Genomic DNA, 19187 nt, shown 5'->3' with positions numbered 1-19187 from the left:
AAAAATTCTATTTTTGAAATCATTTTGGAGTTCTGTTTTTGTTTTATCTTCCCATGACTTTCACGAATGTTATTCCAAGATGAAAATGTGCAAGCACCAAGAACATTTGCCAAAGTTTACAAAAAAAAAATCAGATTATTTTGTGTTTTTTTTTCAAAAACAATCAAGTTATTGTTCATCTCGAGCTCAAATGAGCTCGGGAGTAGAAGGGCACTTTTGATACTTGTATCTCTATTTGATGAAAAAACAACGCAACAGCTCCGAATGATGTATGTTGGCAGCACCACTAACGGCTACCCTAAATAAAGGCAAATGTGGTGGGAACCAATCACATCCACGTCGGTAGATTCTGGCCGCCGCCACTCCACCGGCCATCGTGAACCCCGGTGCCCCATCCAGCCCCTTGGCAACCTCCGCTGCGGCCTCCCCGACCCCTCTGAGCTCGCAGCGTGGCCGCCCCGTCTCGCCTGAAGCTCGGTCGTCGTAGTTCGTCGTGGCCACCCATCCCCGTCGAGCTTGCGTCGCCGTCCACACGAGCATTGTGCCGCCGTCCTTGAACTTCCCCGCCACCAGATTCCATCGTCACCGTCACCACCCCCGCCGAGCTTGCGTCGGCATCCATGAACTTGCCCGCCGCCAGATTCCGTTGTTAGCACCTTCGTCCCGCCGAGCTCCCCTCTGCCGCTGGATCCGCCTTCCACCGCCCCTGTTACAAGATTGTCATTTTTCGTGTGGTTTTTAAATTTTAAAGCAAAATAGTCAGACCAGTGTTTGAAGATCTTCTCTCTTGCCCTATAATTATTTTTAGGCCACCAAAATTTTACAACACCTGCTGGATATGCCTTTGCTGGCGCCACACGGACGGTAATTGAACGAACGAAGGGACGAAACAAGCGGCGGTAGAAGGGGGACGGACGAGGCGAAAGCAGGTCGACAGAAAAGAAAGAAAGGGAGAAAGCGATGGAAGCGGTGGAGGAGGAGAGGAAAAGAAGGTTGCCAAACTGCTGTTGCCCTCGACGGGACGGGACCCGTCGAGGACAAGACGCGATTTGCAGCTGACTCATTAGCGAATTGAATCGAATAAAAATTAAAATCGAGCTGACACGAGGCGCGATGCTGCCGATTACTTTTAGTAGCGCCACCACCCTCTCCCTCCCTATCTCGCCCCCGGCCGTAGCAGCCTCTGCCTCATCGTCCTCCTCGCGCTCGCACTCCTTCGCCGTCGGACGGGTTTCCCACCGCCGTCGCCGTCGCCGCGCTTCCTTCAGCGGCTGCCGCTGCTCCTCGTCCTCCTCCCCAGGTACGCCCGCGCTCCAACCTCCCCCTTCTTCTTCTTCTTCTTCATCCCCCCGTTAATTAATTCAACCGAACGGCGCGCTCTCTCTCCCCCTCCCTCAGCGGAAAGTAAAATCGACCTTCCTCTTCCTCTTGGATGGATGGAATCTCAATGCCTCCTCCTCCGTCCGACCCCTCCCTCGCCCCTCTTCTTCCCAGCACTTCCACTTCCCCTCCGCCGTTCCGCCGCAGCGCCAGATCTCGCCGCCCCCGCATCCGTCCATCCATCCTCCTCCGCCACCCACACAGATGCTTGCGAATATGCGCTCTCCTTATTTATGCCCCCCCTCCCCTTTAGACTTTGACGCGCTTTATTTATGCTCCCCCTTACGACTTTTTCATACACGAGTATTTATTTATTTATCTACTTGTTACTTAAGCATATTTTGTTGGCACGCTTAATACTGGTTGCCGACGTCCTTCACCGCCCTCTCGCCATAGACTAATCCGATATGCAATCTAGTTTAATATATCTGCCGCATTGCACCGCCGAAAATGATCTCCTTCGTCACATAAGAAAAAGAAGAAAACAAAACAGAGTAGTTGGAGCAGGTTCTTGTTTTTTTTTTCCATTCCAGAGGAGGTTCATGTTTTCAAGTTTATTAGCTTGACCCCGCATAAAAATGCTCCTCCGGTATGCTTTAGTTCTTGGCAATTCATTACTTCGTTTTTTTTCCTCTCGTTCCGATGGGAATCAACAGCGTTTAGCTCATATAGACACTGCCAGCACGGCGCACATGCTCTCTGACCAATGGGGAAGAATCAACGCCTTTTACTACCATGTGATGTGATTCTTTGGGCACGCACCAATACATCAACATTCCTACCATGTGAAAATGTTCCATTTCGACAAATCAGCATGTGTGCCATTCTGTAAAGCACGAGGTGCAGCCGGGAAGTTGTGATTTTGATTTTAGCTTAACTGCATGTGGGTCCTGCAACTGCCTGTTCACGTTGTGTTCATCTGTCTAGCTCGTCAGTGGATAGTAATTTGTTCCTTTTGGGCAGAAATGGAGGCCGGCTCTGGCACGGCTCTGTACCCCGCGCACCGATGCAAAACCATATACCTGGTACCGCACTTCATCAGTTAATCGGCGACAAACCTGTAAGACAAGCGCGAAAAATAAATTGTTCAATCTGATTCACTGTAACCAATGCGTGCAGGTGAGGCATGCCCAGGGTGTTCACAATGTGGAAGGCGAAAAGGATTTTGCAGCGTACAAGTCACATGCGCTGCTTGATGCTCAGCTTACCCCTTTGGGCTGGAGCCAAGTAAGATTACTCGTTTCCTTTCCGTTATCCCCATGCATTTTAATTTTAAACACTGCTGTTAGCATTATCAGTTCTATGGCCAACTAAGGTGATGCTTTTTGTCAAATATTTAAGGTGAAAATGTGCCTGTGATGTTGACACGAACATTAGAAATGGAAGCACTAATGCTCTCTCTAAAAAAGAAAAGGAAAGCCCTTTTCCCATTCATTCTGCCTTTGTCTTTCACTGCAACAGGATTAGATGGTAGCCTGTATCCCACTATCACGTGTTGTGCTCAGGGTATCAAGCCATCCATGGTACAATATTATCAGGCATTAAGATTTTATATAAAAAATGTGTATATATGACATCAGTCATGATGCTTTAGTGATGGAAGTTTAATTCTATAATTCAAGTGTTCGATACTCAATTCATTCACCTCACATACTGACAAATCCTCATTGATGATCTCCGACCTCTATTTGGATGATGACATCTTCTGTCACATGCATTTGTGGCAGTTAGCAGTATTATGGCAATGTTCAATACTTTTGTCTATGGTTATTCTGTCAAGCTTTCATAGCTGAAATCCTGGAGAATACCTTTTCCTTACAAATGAAATCTTCACAACTTAGCAGCCATGTTATATCCAAAACCTTTGGTTGTTAGTAGTTCACATGGTTCTTACTGTCACCTTAAAAAAATGAAGTCCCCTGTGTTACCATCATCGTCTGACTAAAGATATCAACCCCAACCGTAGTTGTATCAAAAAGCACAATGACACCACCTTGTTTAGATGACATTCAGATGCCTTTAGTTGATTCCTTTATGGTTGCAATCCAAAATTATTCAAAGTCTTTTGACTGCAGTTGTGTGATTAGTTGACTTTCTTTCTGGCCTTGACACATAATGTTGATTAAAATATCACTCAACTTATTTTTCATGTTGCATCTTCAAGTTCCATGGATGTTGATTTAAACGCATTTGTAGGTTGATACCCTGCGAGAGCATGTGACAAAATCTGGGCTGGCAAAAAAGATTGAGTTGGTTATTGTTTCCCCTCTACTGAGGTATAGTTTTCCTTGACCTTGATCTTTTTGTAGGTAATTTCAGTCCTCTGGATCTTCTTCTAAGTTTTTTATGTTCGAGAAATGGTCTTCTCCCAGTGTTGGCATATGCATTAATGTTCTTTCGAGAATGCATCCTCTCAGGCTTTCAGCTACTAGTATAAATTGTAGGACTGCTTAATCCTAGACTAGGTTGATCTTCTAACAATATTTTCCTGAACTGAACGTGTTAATTGTCTTTACAAAAAAAAACATGTTATTTGAAAGGCCTGTAAATTATGTCAGTTAAGCATCTCCATGTACCAGTTATTGCTTGGGCCACGAGTCTATCAATTTTACTTTGGAAAGTTTTTATTATGCACATTCAGTTATTGGTAGTGCATACCAGAACATGACTTCAGTCAGAGAAGCACTCAACTAGAGTCAGAACTGTTCAGCAGTTGCTTCATGGTTAGTAAAATATGCTTTACATGACCCATGTGCATAAAGTCTATAGTACTAAAAAAATATCAGTTTGAGCATCTTCTTTTTTTTTTGAAGGTCACCGGGGGAGGGCGAAGCCCTCCACCTGAATCTTTTTTCTTTTTTCTATTGCATCATACCCCCAGGTTGGGGGAGTTGTTTACACATGGGGGGGGGGGGGGGGGGGGGAGGAAGAGAGGTACTGAGAGAGGGAGGGCGGGCACAGGCGGCACACCCTAATACTAAGGCTAATTCTCCTGAGAGAACGCGCGCAGCCACCTATCTGAGCATCTTTTACACCCTTAGTCATTCACCTCATGTCAATAGCTCTCAATCTGTTTATCTATCAGGACTCCTGTGCTAAGGCATGATACAATATGACAGTGCATTGCCGTAGTATGTGATTACTAGTACTAAATGAGCCTCACAGTATTTCATTTCAACTAATCTCACAGGACTATGCAAACTGCAGTAGGGGTCTTTGGTGGTGGGAACTATACTGATGGAGCTAGTGCATCACCATTAATGGTAGAAGGTGCTGGAAACAGTGGACGTCAGCCAATTTCAAGTTTGAACTGCCCACCGTTTCTTGCAGTTGAGGCCTGCAGGGAGCACTTGGTATTTCCCTATCGTTTGTTGCAAAATAAAAATAAAAATCTTGTCATTCAGTGCCTCATTTGTGTTGGTTTGTAGAATAACTTGTTCATCTTTGTTTTGACTTCTAAGTCGAATACCCTCGTTTGAGAAATTTCATGCCTCTATTTGTCTCTGCTTTTTTCGTATCAGTAATGCTCTATTGACAAATATTCTTAATATTTCATTTTGTATTTGATTATAAAATGCAGGGTGTTCATCCCTGTGACAAGAGGAGCAGCGTAACAAAATACCGTACTCTCTTTCCTGCCATTGATTTTTCCTTGGCAAGTACTTACTGTTGCTAATTCACAAGAACATGTCATGAGACAGTATCTCGATGGTGTTTTTAATATATGTGTGCTTGCACTCTTTACAGATAGAGAATGATGAAGATGTTCTTTGGGAACCCGATGTCAGAGAAACAAATGAGTCTGTTGCTCTCAGGGGCATGAAGTTCTTTGACTGGTAATTTTCCTTGCTAAGATTACTTAGTTCTTTTCATTAATGTCTTGAAGATATAAAAACCTGATGCTCTGGTTTTATGAACATGAAACACTAATACCTCAATAAATATTCATCTGCATCCCCTATATCACTTTTGGTTATTTTTTCTGCGTCATTCAAAATAATTTGTTCACCCAAACAAGCAATTTATTGACCACTCCCGACCTGACAGGGTCCCATGTTCCTAGCAAATCATGTTATTTGCCTCACTTTCATGCATGGACTGGAAGGCTTACTATATATGTTACTTTATCCGTGTTAACACTTTCTGCATAATTTAGAGATAAACTGGAACTGGTGATGAAGGATTGTGCCCCCACAAAATGCTTCCTCTGATGCTTGTTTCTCATACACCAGTTTGTTACCACTGAGTGACTTATTTGAGATTAGAAAGTTCTAGGTGCTGGAGATTTATGTGTAGAATGTAGTGGGAAAGACAAACCTCAGATTAGATGACCCTTGAGTCGACCAGGAACTTTATTTTTGGTAGACGGATTAAATTAAACTATTCCTCGGATGTGCTTGCAGGTTATGGACAAGAGAAGAGAAAGAGATTGCTATTGTCAGCCATAGCGGTTTCTTGTATCACACCCTAAACATGTACGGTAAAGAGTGTCATCCAACCATAGCAGAGGAACTGGGCAAGCAGTAAGTAATTTATTCCCCTTGCAACTGAGCAATCAACTCACCATATTCTGCAAACTTAGAGCATCTCCAATAGCAATACCTAAAGTTTGGCTACCCAAATCCATTTTAGGCAGAGGATAGAGAAGATTTGGGTAGCCAACAAAATAAATTCTCCTCTTACAAAGTACCTAAAGTTGGATACCCATATTTTCAAAACCAAATAAAACATAGAGATAACACATAGTTCATCCATAATTAAGCATCAGTTGCACATTAAACATAGCTAAATTGACACTACTACCATCAGAATTAATCACCCCTACCACTACATTGAGACTAAAACTAGCTACATTGCGATTAAAACTAGGTGCCGGAGGGGCCGGCGTCGTCGTCATCGAACATCTCCTCAGTGAGTTCGTCGAGCTCCTCGAACATCTCCTCACACTCAGCGTTGAGGCGGACGATCCGCTCACGCTCGTGACCGATCTTGCACAACTCCTCCAACTCAAAGAACGTGCGGTTCTCGGTTCTCCTTGATGAGAGCTGCCATGAAGGCGACATTGGTGCGCTTGGCCCCAAGTTGTGCCTCGCTCGAGCCTTGCAGTGTTCCTTGTCCTCGGCCCGGGAGACGACCCTAATGGGAGGGAGGTGCAACGGCGGTCGTGGCGACGGTGTCGACGCGGAAAATTGAGCCTCGCCAGGCTCCCGAAGAAGCGAAGCGTCATGGCGTCGTAGGCGCACACCGCCTCCTCTATGGTGGCGAACGTGTGAAGCCACACACGTGCCTTCGTGTCCGGGTTATGGATCTCAGCTGAAAATTTACACCATGGCTGAAGCCTCACGCTGCGGTGCTTCGGGGTCCGTGGTGGTGGCTTCAACATGTTTGGTGGCGCAGTGATCGGGGATGGCGGCAGCAACGGCCGAGCTCGAGCTGAAAAATGGTGGTGCTGAGCTCGGCGACAGGCGACAGGGAGTTGTGGGACGGCCGGAATTGTGGGGCCCGGGCGACGAGGGTCGCAGTGGTCGGCCCTGAGCGGTGGGGCCTGGGCAACATGTTTGGTGGCGGGGCGGCGGCTGGGCTCGGGTATAGAACGGAAGTAGCGGTGGCGGTGGCCGGCGCAGTGGCGGCGAAGTTTCACAGGGTGGCTGTTTTTGGTGGTTTGGTTAGCATGGTAGGTTGGTGTCGGTGTACTAAAGTAGGGGTACCCTTAATACCCCGAACTTGTGCACGGGCAGTCGCAGCGTCCCGCGGCAAGGCCTGCCAGGTCACCGCCAAGAACCTCCGTGGTCCCTTTGAAGACCATTCAAGAACAAAGTACTCAAGACAAGACCCCGGCAAGAGGAGCTTGCCGGGAAGAAGTCAAGACCCCGGCAAGAGGAGCTTGCCGGGAAGGCCATCAGAAGCGTCCCAAGGCCCCGGCAAGAGGCGCTTGCCGGGAAGGCCGTCCAAGGCATTCCAAGGAACTTGCCGCGGCGCGCTACGCGCCCCGACAAGGCCCGGTGAGCGACAAGCTCCCGGAAGCGACAAGTCGACGGCCGCGGCAAGGCGCTTGCCGCGGCAAGCCCCCACTCCACGCCCGCGCTCCAGCACATCCACCCACGTGTCGCTCCGGGGCCCCTCCCAAGCGCACGTGGCAGGAGGCTGTGCAGCTAGGGGCGTGCGGTGGCACGCAGGCGCTGACAAGACAACCATTGTGGCAAGACGGTGGCGTCCCTAGCGGTCCCTTTCGGTGCTGTCTAGGCGACACAGACGGGCATTTAATGCCCTTGTCCCCTGCCGTCAGGGTTAGGTATGATAACACTGTAGCCGCTAGCTGTGCCTACTACAGCACCTAGCTGTGCCTACCCACGGCACCCTTTTCCACTTTTGCCCTCCGTTGCCCTATGTCGGTAACCCCTTGAGCATATAAAAGGAGGCCCGGGGCAACGTAGAGAGAGGTTCAGAAATTCCACACACTCACGCTCGATCTCGCTCCCGAGCTAGAAATCAATACCAATCCACAAAGCAGGAGTAGGGTTTTACGCATCCGTGCGGCCCGAACCTGGGTAAATCGCTCGCGTGCTTCGCCTCGATTTACTCCTCGCACGACCAACCGCCCGCGTGCTTCGCCTCGATCTGCTCTTTGCGCAACCTCCGCCCCCCGCCGAACCAAAAGGGATCCGGTCCGCCGGTCCCATAGGTGCCCGTGGATCAGAAACCCCGGCATCTCTGGCGCGCCAGGTAGGGGGCGTCGAAGTTGTGTGAATCAGATCCAGCGTTCTTGCGGGCTAGATCTTCATCTTCTTCATCGATCTTCGCCATCTTCGTCAACATGCCACCGAAGAAGAAAGTTTCGGAGGCAGCTGCTCCGTCCGCGCCGAGCCACCCATCGCCGGAGCAAACGGATGGTGGGGCAGGCGCCGGCGGAAGGGCACGCATCGACGAGGGAACTCACGGTGCTGCCAGGTCCCAGGGCAAGGCTGCGCTGCCCATCGGCGGCGTGGCCGGCTCCCACAACGACCGGGCGCACTCCAAGACCTCGGCGTCCGTGCATGCACCGCGCCCATCTCAGGAGGTGCGGGACCGGCAGCGTCATGGTGCTCACGGTGCCATGCGCTCGCTGGATCCGGATCGAGCTGGTGGATCTCGGAGCGCCCAGGGCCGCCATGCACGTCAACACACCCAGAACAGATAAGTTGCCAAAGCCTGAGCAACCAGATCTCTAATTTTTGAGCTATCTCCCCTGGATCGGCTCACTTTGTATGAGAAGCCTGTGCGCGGAGGAGCCAACTCGTAGCTGGCTGCGCGCTTGCGTCGTTTCGAGCTCGCTCAACAACATTAGGTAAGCCGCGGCCAGTTGCTACACTAGCCGCGCCCTTGCGTTGTTTCGAGCCTGCTCAACAACGTAAGTTAGCTGCGGCTAGTTGCTACACTAGCCGCGCCCTTACTTTGCTTCGAGCCCCGCTCAGCAACTTAAGTGAGCTGCAGCTAGCTGCGACAAGGTTTTTTGCCGGTAGCGGCACCGCCAACAGCCTGCTGATGTTCCGCACTCAGCGCTCACGGCCCTGGTGCCTGCGCCGGCAAGTTCCCTAAAAGCGTGGGGTAAAAACATGCAAAGTTGACGCCGAAATGGGAAGGCCATTACCGGGTGAAACGAGTCACAAGGCCTGGCGCTGTCCGCTTTGAGACCGAAGATGGCATCCCAGTGAGCAATTCCTGGAGCATCGAGCATCTTCGTAAGTTTTACCCGTAAGGCGCGGTTGTCGGAACCCGTTCCGGCAACCACCTCTTGTACAAAGTTTTGCCGCTGTTGCATAGATCCCGTGCGCAGCGAAGCTCGCGTGCTCCGCGCATTTTGTCGATTTTATGCTTTCTATTTTCTGGCATATATGATCTGACATTTGTGCAGCACCAGCCCCGCGGTAAGCGATAACGAGCCGCAAGGCTCTATATCTTTATTTTCTCTTCTTTCTTTTCTTCCTTCTTCCAAGGAAAGAAAGAATCCCTCGCCCACAAGTTTGCCGGGGGGGGGGGGGGGGGGAGGGAGAAGAAAAGGGTATGGACCAGGCGTCGTTCAAGAATTTCGTCTTGCCGGGAGGCAAACGACAGAAAAGCTAAGTTGCCAAAGTCTGAGCAGCCAAATTTTTTAAATTCCAAGTTATCTCCCTTGAACGACTGCACTTTGTATGGAAAACCTGTGCGCGGATGAGCTAACTCGTAGCTGGCTGCGCCCTTGCGTTGTTTCGAGCTCGCTCAACAACATTAGGTGAGCTGCGGCTAGTTGCTACACTAGCCGCGCCCTTGCATTGTTTTGAGCCTGCTCAACAACGTAAGTTAGCTGCGGCTAGTTGCTACACTAGCCGCGCCCTTACTTTGCTTCGAGCCCCGCTCAGCAACTTAAGTGAGCTGCAGCTAGCTGCGACAAGGTTTCTTGCCGGTAGCGGCACCGCCAGTTCCGCGCTCAGCGCTCGCGGTCTGGATGCCTGCACTGGCAAGTTCCCTAAAAGCGTAGGGCAAAAACATACAAAGGGAGGAATCAAGTAAAGGGAATAACATTGCAATGACTACCCAAAAGAAAGTTATATTACAAAACAGCTTGTCGCAGCTCTAATAAATGTTTTCTATGACATAGTTAGCAGCGACAAGGTAAGAAGGAAGCCGGCGGCCTAGTCGACGCGGTCGCCCTCGACCCTCTTGATCCCGCTCACCTTGTCCACAATGGGTGCGACAAGGGCCTTGAGCTCTTCCTGGTCGATATCAGGCGGCAAGGATCTGAGGACGTTGTGGAGGCGGAGGCCTGGATTGCGGAAGGCCACCTTCATCAACACCTTCTGAAGGGCTCCCGCACAGATCTCGCACGACTCGTCGGCCAGCCGCTTCGGGATCCCATCCCGGAGCCGCTGGAGCGCCGTCCCCACGCCTTGGAAGAACATAGTGAGCTTGGCGCTAGGTTGGAGGTTCTCGTCGGAAGAGTACCCGAAGTCCTCCACCCCCAGCTGCGCCAGCTCCTTATCGATGTCCCCGGCGGCGTTCACAAGGCTCTCCGTCCAGTGCTCCACCGTATCCCTAAAGGCGTTTTGGGTGGTGGCAGCACTCTCCAGCAACGCCTTGTCGGCATCGATCTCCTTCAGGGCCGCCTCCCGCTCCTTGGCGCCGTCCAGCGCCTTGGTCAAGGCGACCAGCCTCGACTCGAGGGCGGCGTTGGAGTCCTTGGCGGCGCTGAGCTCTTCGCCATATGCTTTGCGGTCGGCCTCCAGCTGCACCACCTTCATCTCCAGCACCTTTTTGGCGGCCTCGGCAGCGGCGGCAGCGTCCTCCGCTTGCTTGAGGGCTCCGCCAAGCTTCTCCTCGCGCGCGGCAAGTTCCTCCTCGTGAGCGTCGAGGTGGACCTTCCGCTGCGCCTGCTCACCCTCTTCCGCGGCTAGATTCACGGCGGCCAGTCGCTGCAGCTCTTCGGCTTCGGCCTTCTCGAGGAGAAAGGCCTTCTTCGCTTCAGCGAGCTGCTCCCGCTCCTCCGCCAGGGATCGGAGAGCTTCCCGGTGGAAACCCCCGAGCTCGTCTGCGCGCTTCTCAATATCTGCTCCCGCCTTCGCGACAAGCGCCTCGCGGGACTCCAGCTTGGCTTGTCGCGCGCGGTAGAGCGACATCAACCTGCGCAGCAGCCGCTCCTCTTCGGGCTCGTTGCTGCTGCTGCTCGGCGCGTCGACCAGCTTCAGACCCGCGGAGGCAAGCACTTCCCCGTCGAAGACCTCCCCCTCGACCGGCGCCCTGGAGCTTGATGCCCAGGGGAGGTTGATGAAGGCGCCTTCGCCGGCCTTCAAGTAAGCGCCCGGTTGGGGCTCCTCGGTACTTGGCGCTGCGGCTTCGGCGGATGGATCGGCGGTCGGCGTAGCGCCTGGCGCTCCTGCGGCCCCAGGGCCGTCAGTACGATCGCCAGATTACTCGCCAGTTGCTGCGGCACCAGCCTTGGCGCCCTCGGCGCCGGCGGCGTCTCCAGCACCGGCAGCTTCGTCGGCGGCGACCTCTGTCTCCTTCTGCTCCGCAGCGGATGGATCTGACGGCCGGCAAAGGGGGGAAGAGTCAAGCAAAATCCAGCCAGAAACTCAAGAAGATCAGAAGAAGAACCCAAGGGAAGTTTTGAAGCAAGAAGATTACCTGCGCTGGGCTCGGTGGCCATAGTCTCTGCCGCTGGGGGGATGCTGGTGCCGTCCCTTGGCGGAGAGCTTCCCCTTGCCGGAGAGCCACCCCCTGCCGGAGAATCTCTTGCCGGAGAATTTTCCCTGGGCGGCGTAGTTGAAGCAGATGGCATGCCGGGGGCTGTCTCCGGACGCTCCTGGTGAGGCTGCTCCGCTCCTACACAAGGCAACAAACAGATATCAGCAAAGACAAGTACCCATGCGCGCCTCACCGCGGCAAGTAGTTCACACACTTACGCTGGGGGCTGCCATGGAGGAAAGTCGCCAGGTCCGGCAAGGTTGTCTCGGGCGCGCCACCTGTTGTCGCAGTGGGCACGTCCTCGATGATGACCACCGGGGCCTTAGCTCTCTTTGCCGCTCTCCAAGGGAAGTTTTGAAGCAAGAAGATTACCTGCGCTGGGCTCGGTGGCCATGGTCTCTGCCGCTGGGGGGATGCTGGTGCCGTCCCTTGGCGGAGAGCTTCCCCTTGCCGGAGAGCCACCCCCTGCCGGAGAATCTCTTGTCGGAGAATTTTCCCTGGGCGGCGTAGTTGAAGCAGATGGCATGTCGGGGGCCGTCTCCGGACGCTCCTGGTGAGGCTGCTCCGCTCCTACACAAGGCAACAAACAGATATCAGCAAAGACAAGTACCCATGCGCGCCTCACCGCGGCAAGTAGTTCACACACTTACGCTGGGGGCTGCCATGGAGGAAAGTCGCCAGGTCCGGCAAGGTTGTCTCGGGCGCGCCACCTGTTGTCGCAGTGGGCACGTTCTCGATGATGACCACCGGGGCCTTAGCTCTCTTTGCCGCTCTCTGGGCCAGAGTCCTAAAAAGGAGCAGGTTCAGGGAAAAGCAATTGAGAAACAAGAACAGTAAAAACCGAAGAAATGCGAGTGCAGCAAGAGAAGCTTACTCTTCATCCTCCTCGTCGGAGCTCAGCGCGGAGAAGTCGAAGCCCGACGCGCTCCCAGAGCGAGGAGGCGGAGGAGAAGCTTCCCTTGGCCGCTTAGCGGGAGCAGTGGTGGCGGTCTGAGAAGACCCCACTCCGGCTGTCGGCGCGGCACGGGAAGCAGCAGGGACCGAAGCGGCGGTCCGGCTAGACCCCGCTCCAGTTGCCGTCGTAGCATGAGGCGCTCCCGCGGCAACGGTGTTTGCCGCGGTCGAGCGCGTCACGCGGCGTGGCGACTGTTGACCCGCTTGCCGCTTCGCCTCGTCGCCAACCTTGCGGAGACGCCTTCTGGGCGGCGTTGGGGGCTCTGCTTCTGGTGGGCTGTCCGGAGGCAAGGAGGAAGAGGAGTCGATTTGCCGCGAGCTGCCCGTGTCTTTGGCAGGCTCGCCTGGATCGGCGTCTTGCCCGGCAAGCCCCTCCTTGCCGGCAGGCTCCCCTTGCTCGCCACAGCTCGCCACTTCTGTCGCGTCTGCTTCCGCGGTGGTGAACCCAAACTCGCCCGCGGCCGCGGCTTCCGCCGCCTCCTCCAGCCTGGTGGCGATGCGCGCCATCTCCGCGTCGTGGTGTCGCGGGTAAGGCCGTCCTTCTCGTCAGGGCGGATTGCCACTTCCACCAAGTTGTCGAAGAAGTGCTGCACGACCTCGTCGGCAGGCTCCTGCCAAGTTGGCACAATCCCGTGCGAGTCGCATTCCGGCATCATTGCACGGATGCGGTCGAGCGCGGAATTGTTGCACAAAGGCACGACGCCCCCTGGCAACCTAAACACCTCGGGATGCTAGGGGTCATATCTGAACAGCTTCTGCAGCATCGCATGGAGCTCCAGAACTGTGAAGTTGAAGTTGAGGCCCGGTCGCAGCCTCATAATGTCTGCCGCGTTCTTGAACTCCCAAGTTGGCCTCCCCCGCTCTTGCAGGGGGGCGATGCGGCGGCAGAGGAAGTCTGCGCCAACCGCGCCGACAGTGAGCCCGGCATTCCGGAGGCGCAGGATCCTGGTGACGGCGATCCCCAGCCTGTCGTCCTCTGGGGCCAAGACGCTCCAGTCGTCGCCGCGCGCCACCGGGGTTTGGCGCCGGGCGGTGAAAGGCTGCGGACTCTCCTCGACAATCCAGCACCAATCAGCCCTCCACTCCTCCCACTTGCCGCGGAACTCTCCCTCCAGATAGGTCTCCTTCTTGCCGGTCCTCGAGGTCCAGGAGATTCCGCCGGATAGAGGCTCTCCCCTCTCTACTCGAGGAGTGAAGAAATGATGGAAGAGGGCTACGTTGGGAAGAACTCCGACAAAGTTTTCGCACAGATGCGCGAAAACTGCCATTGTCAGAACGGCATTGGGGGTGAAGTCGAGGAGGTGGAATCCATAGGTGTTCATGACATCGCAGAAGAAATCAGAGAAAGGCGGGCAGAGCCCGCAGTGGAAGAACAATGCGAAGAAGGCGTATCCAGTCGGAGCCTCCTTGCAAGCAGCGGCGGGGAGTACCTTTGTGCGCGGATGCGCGCGCGTCTCCGCCGACCAGAACAAAGAGTAGTCCTCCCACAGCTCCTTCGCGCCGAGCCTGGGGAGAAAACAGCCCGCGTCTTCCGCAGCGCCACGAGTCGATGCGCCTCGGTCGTCTTCACGGTCTTTCCCCTGTCGGCTTTCGGAGCCATGGCGGAAGCAGTGGAGGGGGTCGACGGCGTTGGTGGTGCTGGCGGCGGTGGGGGGCGAAGCGCTGCCCTCTCTTTCTCTCTGCTTTGGGGAGGCGAGGGAGCGGCGGAGATTTCTGAGATTGGGAACGGCAACGGGCGAATGGCCCGACTGCCCCTGTTTCCCCTGCTTATAAGGGGGGAGGGGGGGGGCGGACGTTCCACATTTTGAGAAAAGGAACCCCCACGACCTCTTCCACGACGCCGCATTCAACGCGTGTCGTTCGGGGGAGGGCGCGGGGGAAGATGAGGAAGATTCGGCGTAGCCTAGGCCGTGCGTGCCCGTGCACTGTTTTGGGCCTGGCCCAACAGCGCTCGGCACCGTGTCTGGTCCAGGCCCGACACGGTGCTCCTGTCGGTGTACTAAAGTAGGGGTACCCTTAGTACCCCGAACTTATGCACGGGCAGTCGCAGCGTCCCGCGACAAGGCCTGCCAGGTCACCGCCAAGAACCTCCGTGGTCCCTTTGAAGACCATTCAAGAACAAAGTACTCAAGACAAGACCCCGGCAAGAGGAGCTTGCCGGGAAGAAGTCAAGACCCCGGCAAGAGGAGCTTGCCGGGAAGGCCATCAGAAGCGTCCCAAGGCCCCGACAAGAGGCGCTTGCCGGGAAGGCCGTCCAAGGCATTCCAAGGAACTTGCCGCGGCGCGCTACGTGCCCCGACAAGGCCCGGTGAGCGACAAGCTCCCGGAAGCGACAAGTCGACGGCCGCGGCAAGGCGCTTGCCGCAAGCGCACGTGGCAGGAGGCTGTGCAGCTAGGGGCGTGCGGTGGCACGCAGGCGCTGACAAGACAACCATCGTGGCAAGACGGTGGCGTCCCTAGCGGTCCCTTTCGGTGCTGTCTAGGCGACACAGACGGGCATTTAATGCCCTTGTCCCCTGCCGTCAGGGTTAGGTATGATAACACTGTAGCCGCTAGCTATGCCTACCCACGGCACCCTTTTCCACTTTTGCCCTCCGTTGCCCTATGTCGGTAACCCCTTGAGCATATAAAAGGAGGCCCGGGGCAACGTAGAGAGGGGTTCAGAAATTCCACACACTCACGCTCGATCTCGCTCCCGAGCTAGAAATCAATACCAATCCACAAAGCAGGAGTAGGGTTTTACGCATCCGTGCGGCCCGAACCTGGGTAAATCGCTCGCGTGCTTCGCCTCGATTTACTCCTCGCACGACCAACCGGCCGCGTGCTTCGCCTCGATCTGCTCTTTGCGCAACCTCCGCCCCCCGCCGAACCAAAAGGGATCCGGTCCGCCGGTCCCATAGGTGCCCGTGGATCAGAAACCCCGGCATCTCTGGCGCGAACAAAGAGTAGTCCTCCCACAGCTCCTTCGCGCTGAGCCTGGGGGGGAAAACAGCCCGCGTCTTCCGCAGCGCCGCGAGCCGATGCGCCTCGGTCGTCTTCACGGTCTTCCCCCTGTCGGCTTTCGGAGCCATGGCGGAAGCAGTGGAGGGGGTCGACGGCGTTGGTGGTGCTGGCGGCGGTGGGGGGCGAAGCGCTGCCCTCTCTTTCTCTCTGCGTTCGGGGGGAGGGCGCGGGGGAAGCGGAGGAAGATTCGGCGTAGCCTAGGCCGCGCGTGCCCGTGCACTGTTTTGGGCCTGGCCCAACAGCGCTCGGCACCGTGTCTGGCCCAGGCCCGGGGGCTCCTGTCGGTGTACTAAAGTAGGGGTACCCTTAGTACCCCGAACTTGTGCACGGGCAGTCGCAGCGTCCCGCGGCAAGGCCTGCCAGGTCACCGCCAAGAACCTCCGTGGTCCCTTTGAAGACCATTCAAGAACAAAGTACTCAAGACAAGACCCCGGCAAGAGGAGCTTGCCGGGAAGAAGTCAAGACCCCGGCAAGAGGAGCTTGCCGGGAAGGCCATCAGAAGCGTCCCAAGGCCCCGGCAAGAGGCGCTTGCCGGGAAGGCCGTCCAAGGCATTCCAAGGAACTTGCCGCGGCGCGCTACGCGCCCCGACAAGGCCCGGTGAGCGACAAGCTCCCGGAAGCGACAAGTCGACGGCCGCGGCAAGGCGCTTGCCGCGGCAAGCCCCCACTCCACGCCCGCGCTCCAGCACATCCACCCACGTGTCGCTCCGAGGCCCCTCCCAAGCGCACGTGGCAGGAGGCTGTGCAGCTAGGGGCGTGCGGTGGCACGCAGGCGCTGACAAGACAACCATCGTGGCAAGACGGTGGCGTCCCTAGCGGTCCCTTTTGGTGCTGTCTAGGCGACACAGACGGGCATTTAATGCCCTTGTCCCCTGCCGTCAGGGTTAAGTATGATAACACTGTAGCCGCTAGCTGTGCCTACTACAGCACCTAGCTGTGCCTACCCACGGCACCCTTTTCCACTTTTGCCCTCCGTTGCCCTATGTCGGTAACCCCTTGAGCATATAAAAGGAGGCCCGGGGCAACGTAGAGAGGGGTTCAGAAATTCCACACACTCACGCTCGATCTCGCTCCCGAGCTAGAAATCAATACCAATCCACAAAGCAGGAGTAGGGTTTTACACATCCGTGCGGCCCGAACCTGGGTAAATCGCTCGCGTGCTTCGCCTCGATTTACTCCTCGCACGACCAACCGCCCGCGTGCTTCGCCTCAATCTGCTCTTTGCGCAACCTCCGCCCCCCGCCGAACCAAAAGGGATCCGGTCCGCCGGTCCTATAGGTGCCCGTGGATCAGAAACCCCGGCAGTTGGGCCTAAATATGGGTCCTTGGTAACAAATTTTTTGTGGCAACCCAAATTTTTTTGATCCCCATGCACATATAGGTATGTTGTTTGAGCCATTTTTTGGGGCAAAAAACCCCCCGAAATTTCTGTTTTTAGGTCTTGGGGTAAAATTTAGCTATGCCGGGAGAACACAATATTTGCCGGATGTAACCATTGGAACTTCAAACCATAGAAAGTATACGCAAATTGCAATCTCAGTATGATGATTCTTGTGCTAGACCCTAAAATCTTCAACAGTTAAATGCTGAGCATGTTTCTAACTTTTGACTTGGTTATATACAGCTTTGCCAACTGTGAGCTCCGGTCGATGGTCTTGGTCGACAGAAGGTCAGTTCTTGTTTTGCCTCAGTGGTTACGTTGCAGTTGACGCTTTGCTTTTTTATAACGTGGATTTGCCTTGCAACGCTCGCTGCAGTAACCTTGGATCGGATACCTCTAAATACAACTTCGCTGGGAAGGTACCGACCGGGCTTGATATGCCCAGCGATGTCGCAGACGAGAAGCAGGCTGAAGAAGCTAGCAAGAACTGAGGCTATCGAGCACATGGATGTCTTTGATTCTTTTATCAAACCTTGGTTCTGGCTCACAGTGAACTGAGAATAGATAAGCGACATCTAAGGATAGGACATGCCGTCTGTTGTTCCGGTGTACGATGGGCACGATTGGTTATGTTTATCTGATTTGTTGTTTCAACAGATACCCAAATTCATGGGAAATAAGGACTCAAACGCATTCCCTTCTTTTTGAGAACGAAGACAATACATTGGACCTTAAATAGCATGTTAATAATAGGTAAAATAACATCACATTTAGATTCTAGGCATTTTTTAATCAAATTTCATATATAACATGTTAAATTGGAGTCAGGGTTTCAAAGATAGGGACATATTTTAAATGCATTTGATATAGACAGTGGGCTGATTAACCCAAATACGGAGTATTATGGGTTTTTTTTGCAAATAGCAAAACATTTTTCTGGACTCAAAACTGAACGCAGGTTAATTTTAAGAAACAGCAGGAGATTTTCTGCAAAAGAAAAATGAAACATTGCTTTCTGCAAAAAACAGAAGTGACGGACTTTCTCTCTTTATTAGTAGGTGTATACTTACAAGTTATAACGGCTATAAATATGTAAAAAAATTGTTCTTTGCATATAATTTCAGCATGAATTTCAAAATTGCATTCAAGAGTTGTGCTCAGATTTTAAATTCATATACGTTTTTTTAAACCCAAACGCTACGTGACATAAAAAACAGAACACGCAGCCCCTCTACTTGCTTGTTGGGACAGAAAAACAGGTAGCTCGTCACATAAAAAAAAGGCCCAGCTAACTCATGAATAAGGAGCCTAGAATAGCTAAATTCACTCCTCCTAATATCTGCACGGGTTCTGTCCCTGAGGCTGCGATTTCACTAATTGTAAATGATTCTACGATCGATCCTGATGAATGAATGAATGAGGTGTTGATTGTAAATTGTAAAAAGAAGAAGAAGAAGAAGAAGTTCCAATGTGGGAATATGGTTTAATCGGCCTGCTCCAACGGTCCAACCCGTTCGACATAAGAGCAACTGCAACCGGTAACTTTAGTTTTGGCTCCTAAACATTTACCCAAAAAGGGTTTTCCCCCGCTTTATATTATAAAGCAAACATCACCGAGTATATCCGAGATACCGAACAATGCACACACCGCACACACCCAAGACAAGATACAAAGGTGCCAGGCACCGACACACCACCCCACCGACTACGAATAGAGAGGTGAACCGGACCAAAACGAAGCCAGGCCTCCAAAGCGGCGCCTCCAAGAAGGATACGACCATGGATAGCCGCCACCGCCCGATCAGCGAAGATCAGGTTTTCACCCGGAGCAAGACGACAAGAGTGGAAACGCCGCGACGGAGCCTTCAGGAAGGGTACGGCGGCAAAGGCCACTGCCACCGCCGGCCAGTCAAAGTACTGGACAGGTGGTGTACCCCGGCACTCACACCCCACCGTTGAACCTGAACTCCGCCAACCACCCGCAACCATGCCACCCACGCGGCCATGATTGCCTGCCCGCACCTGAGACGCACGCTCCGCCCATGAACGTCGCGCCTCCCGCCGCCAGAGCCGCCGCCCTGCAACCAGACAACCCCAAGACCTACACAAAGGCCCCAGCTTTGGACCAACCGATGGCCCTCGACCGACGGAACCACCCACAGACACTCCGCTGGTAAACCTGCGCCAACCCGCCCGCGGCTGAGGAGAGGGGGAGAAAGGGGAGCGGACGAATCCGGACCGGCAAACCGTGCCGGCGACGGGTGACGCGACC

At 53.8% G+C, this 19187-nt stretch overlaps 1 protein-coding gene across 1 annotated transcript; it reads left to right on the top strand.

Annotated features, from left to right (window-relative positions):
- The first annotated feature begins 971 nt into the window (after window positions 1-971).
- LOC125535193 (phosphoglycerate mutase-like protein 1) lies at window positions 972-17651 on the top strand. The gene is made up of 10 exons (XM_048698236.2): window positions 972-1300; window positions 2344-2405; window positions 2500-2607; window positions 3577-3656; window positions 4571-4733; window positions 4961-5035; window positions 5128-5216; window positions 5784-5903; window positions 17159-17203; window positions 17292-17651. The coding sequence occupies exons 1-10, from the start codon at window positions 1114-1116 to the stop codon at window positions 17404-17406; spliced, it is 1044 nt and encodes a 347-aa protein (XP_048554193.1). The 5' UTR covers window positions 972-1113; the 3' UTR covers window positions 17407-17651.
- The last annotated feature ends 1536 nt before the right edge of the window (window positions 17652-19187 follow it).

This window comes from Triticum urartu, chromosome 2A, assembly GCF_056163025.1.
Source record: "Triticum urartu cultivar PI428250 chromosome 2A, HENAU_Tu73, whole genome shotgun sequence".
Taxonomy (NCBI): Eukaryota; Viridiplantae; Streptophyta; class Magnoliopsida; order Poales; family Poaceae; genus Triticum; species Triticum urartu.
The sequence above is the reverse complement of the archived record's forward strand: the minus strand, read 5'-3'. Positions and strand labels throughout refer to the sequence as shown.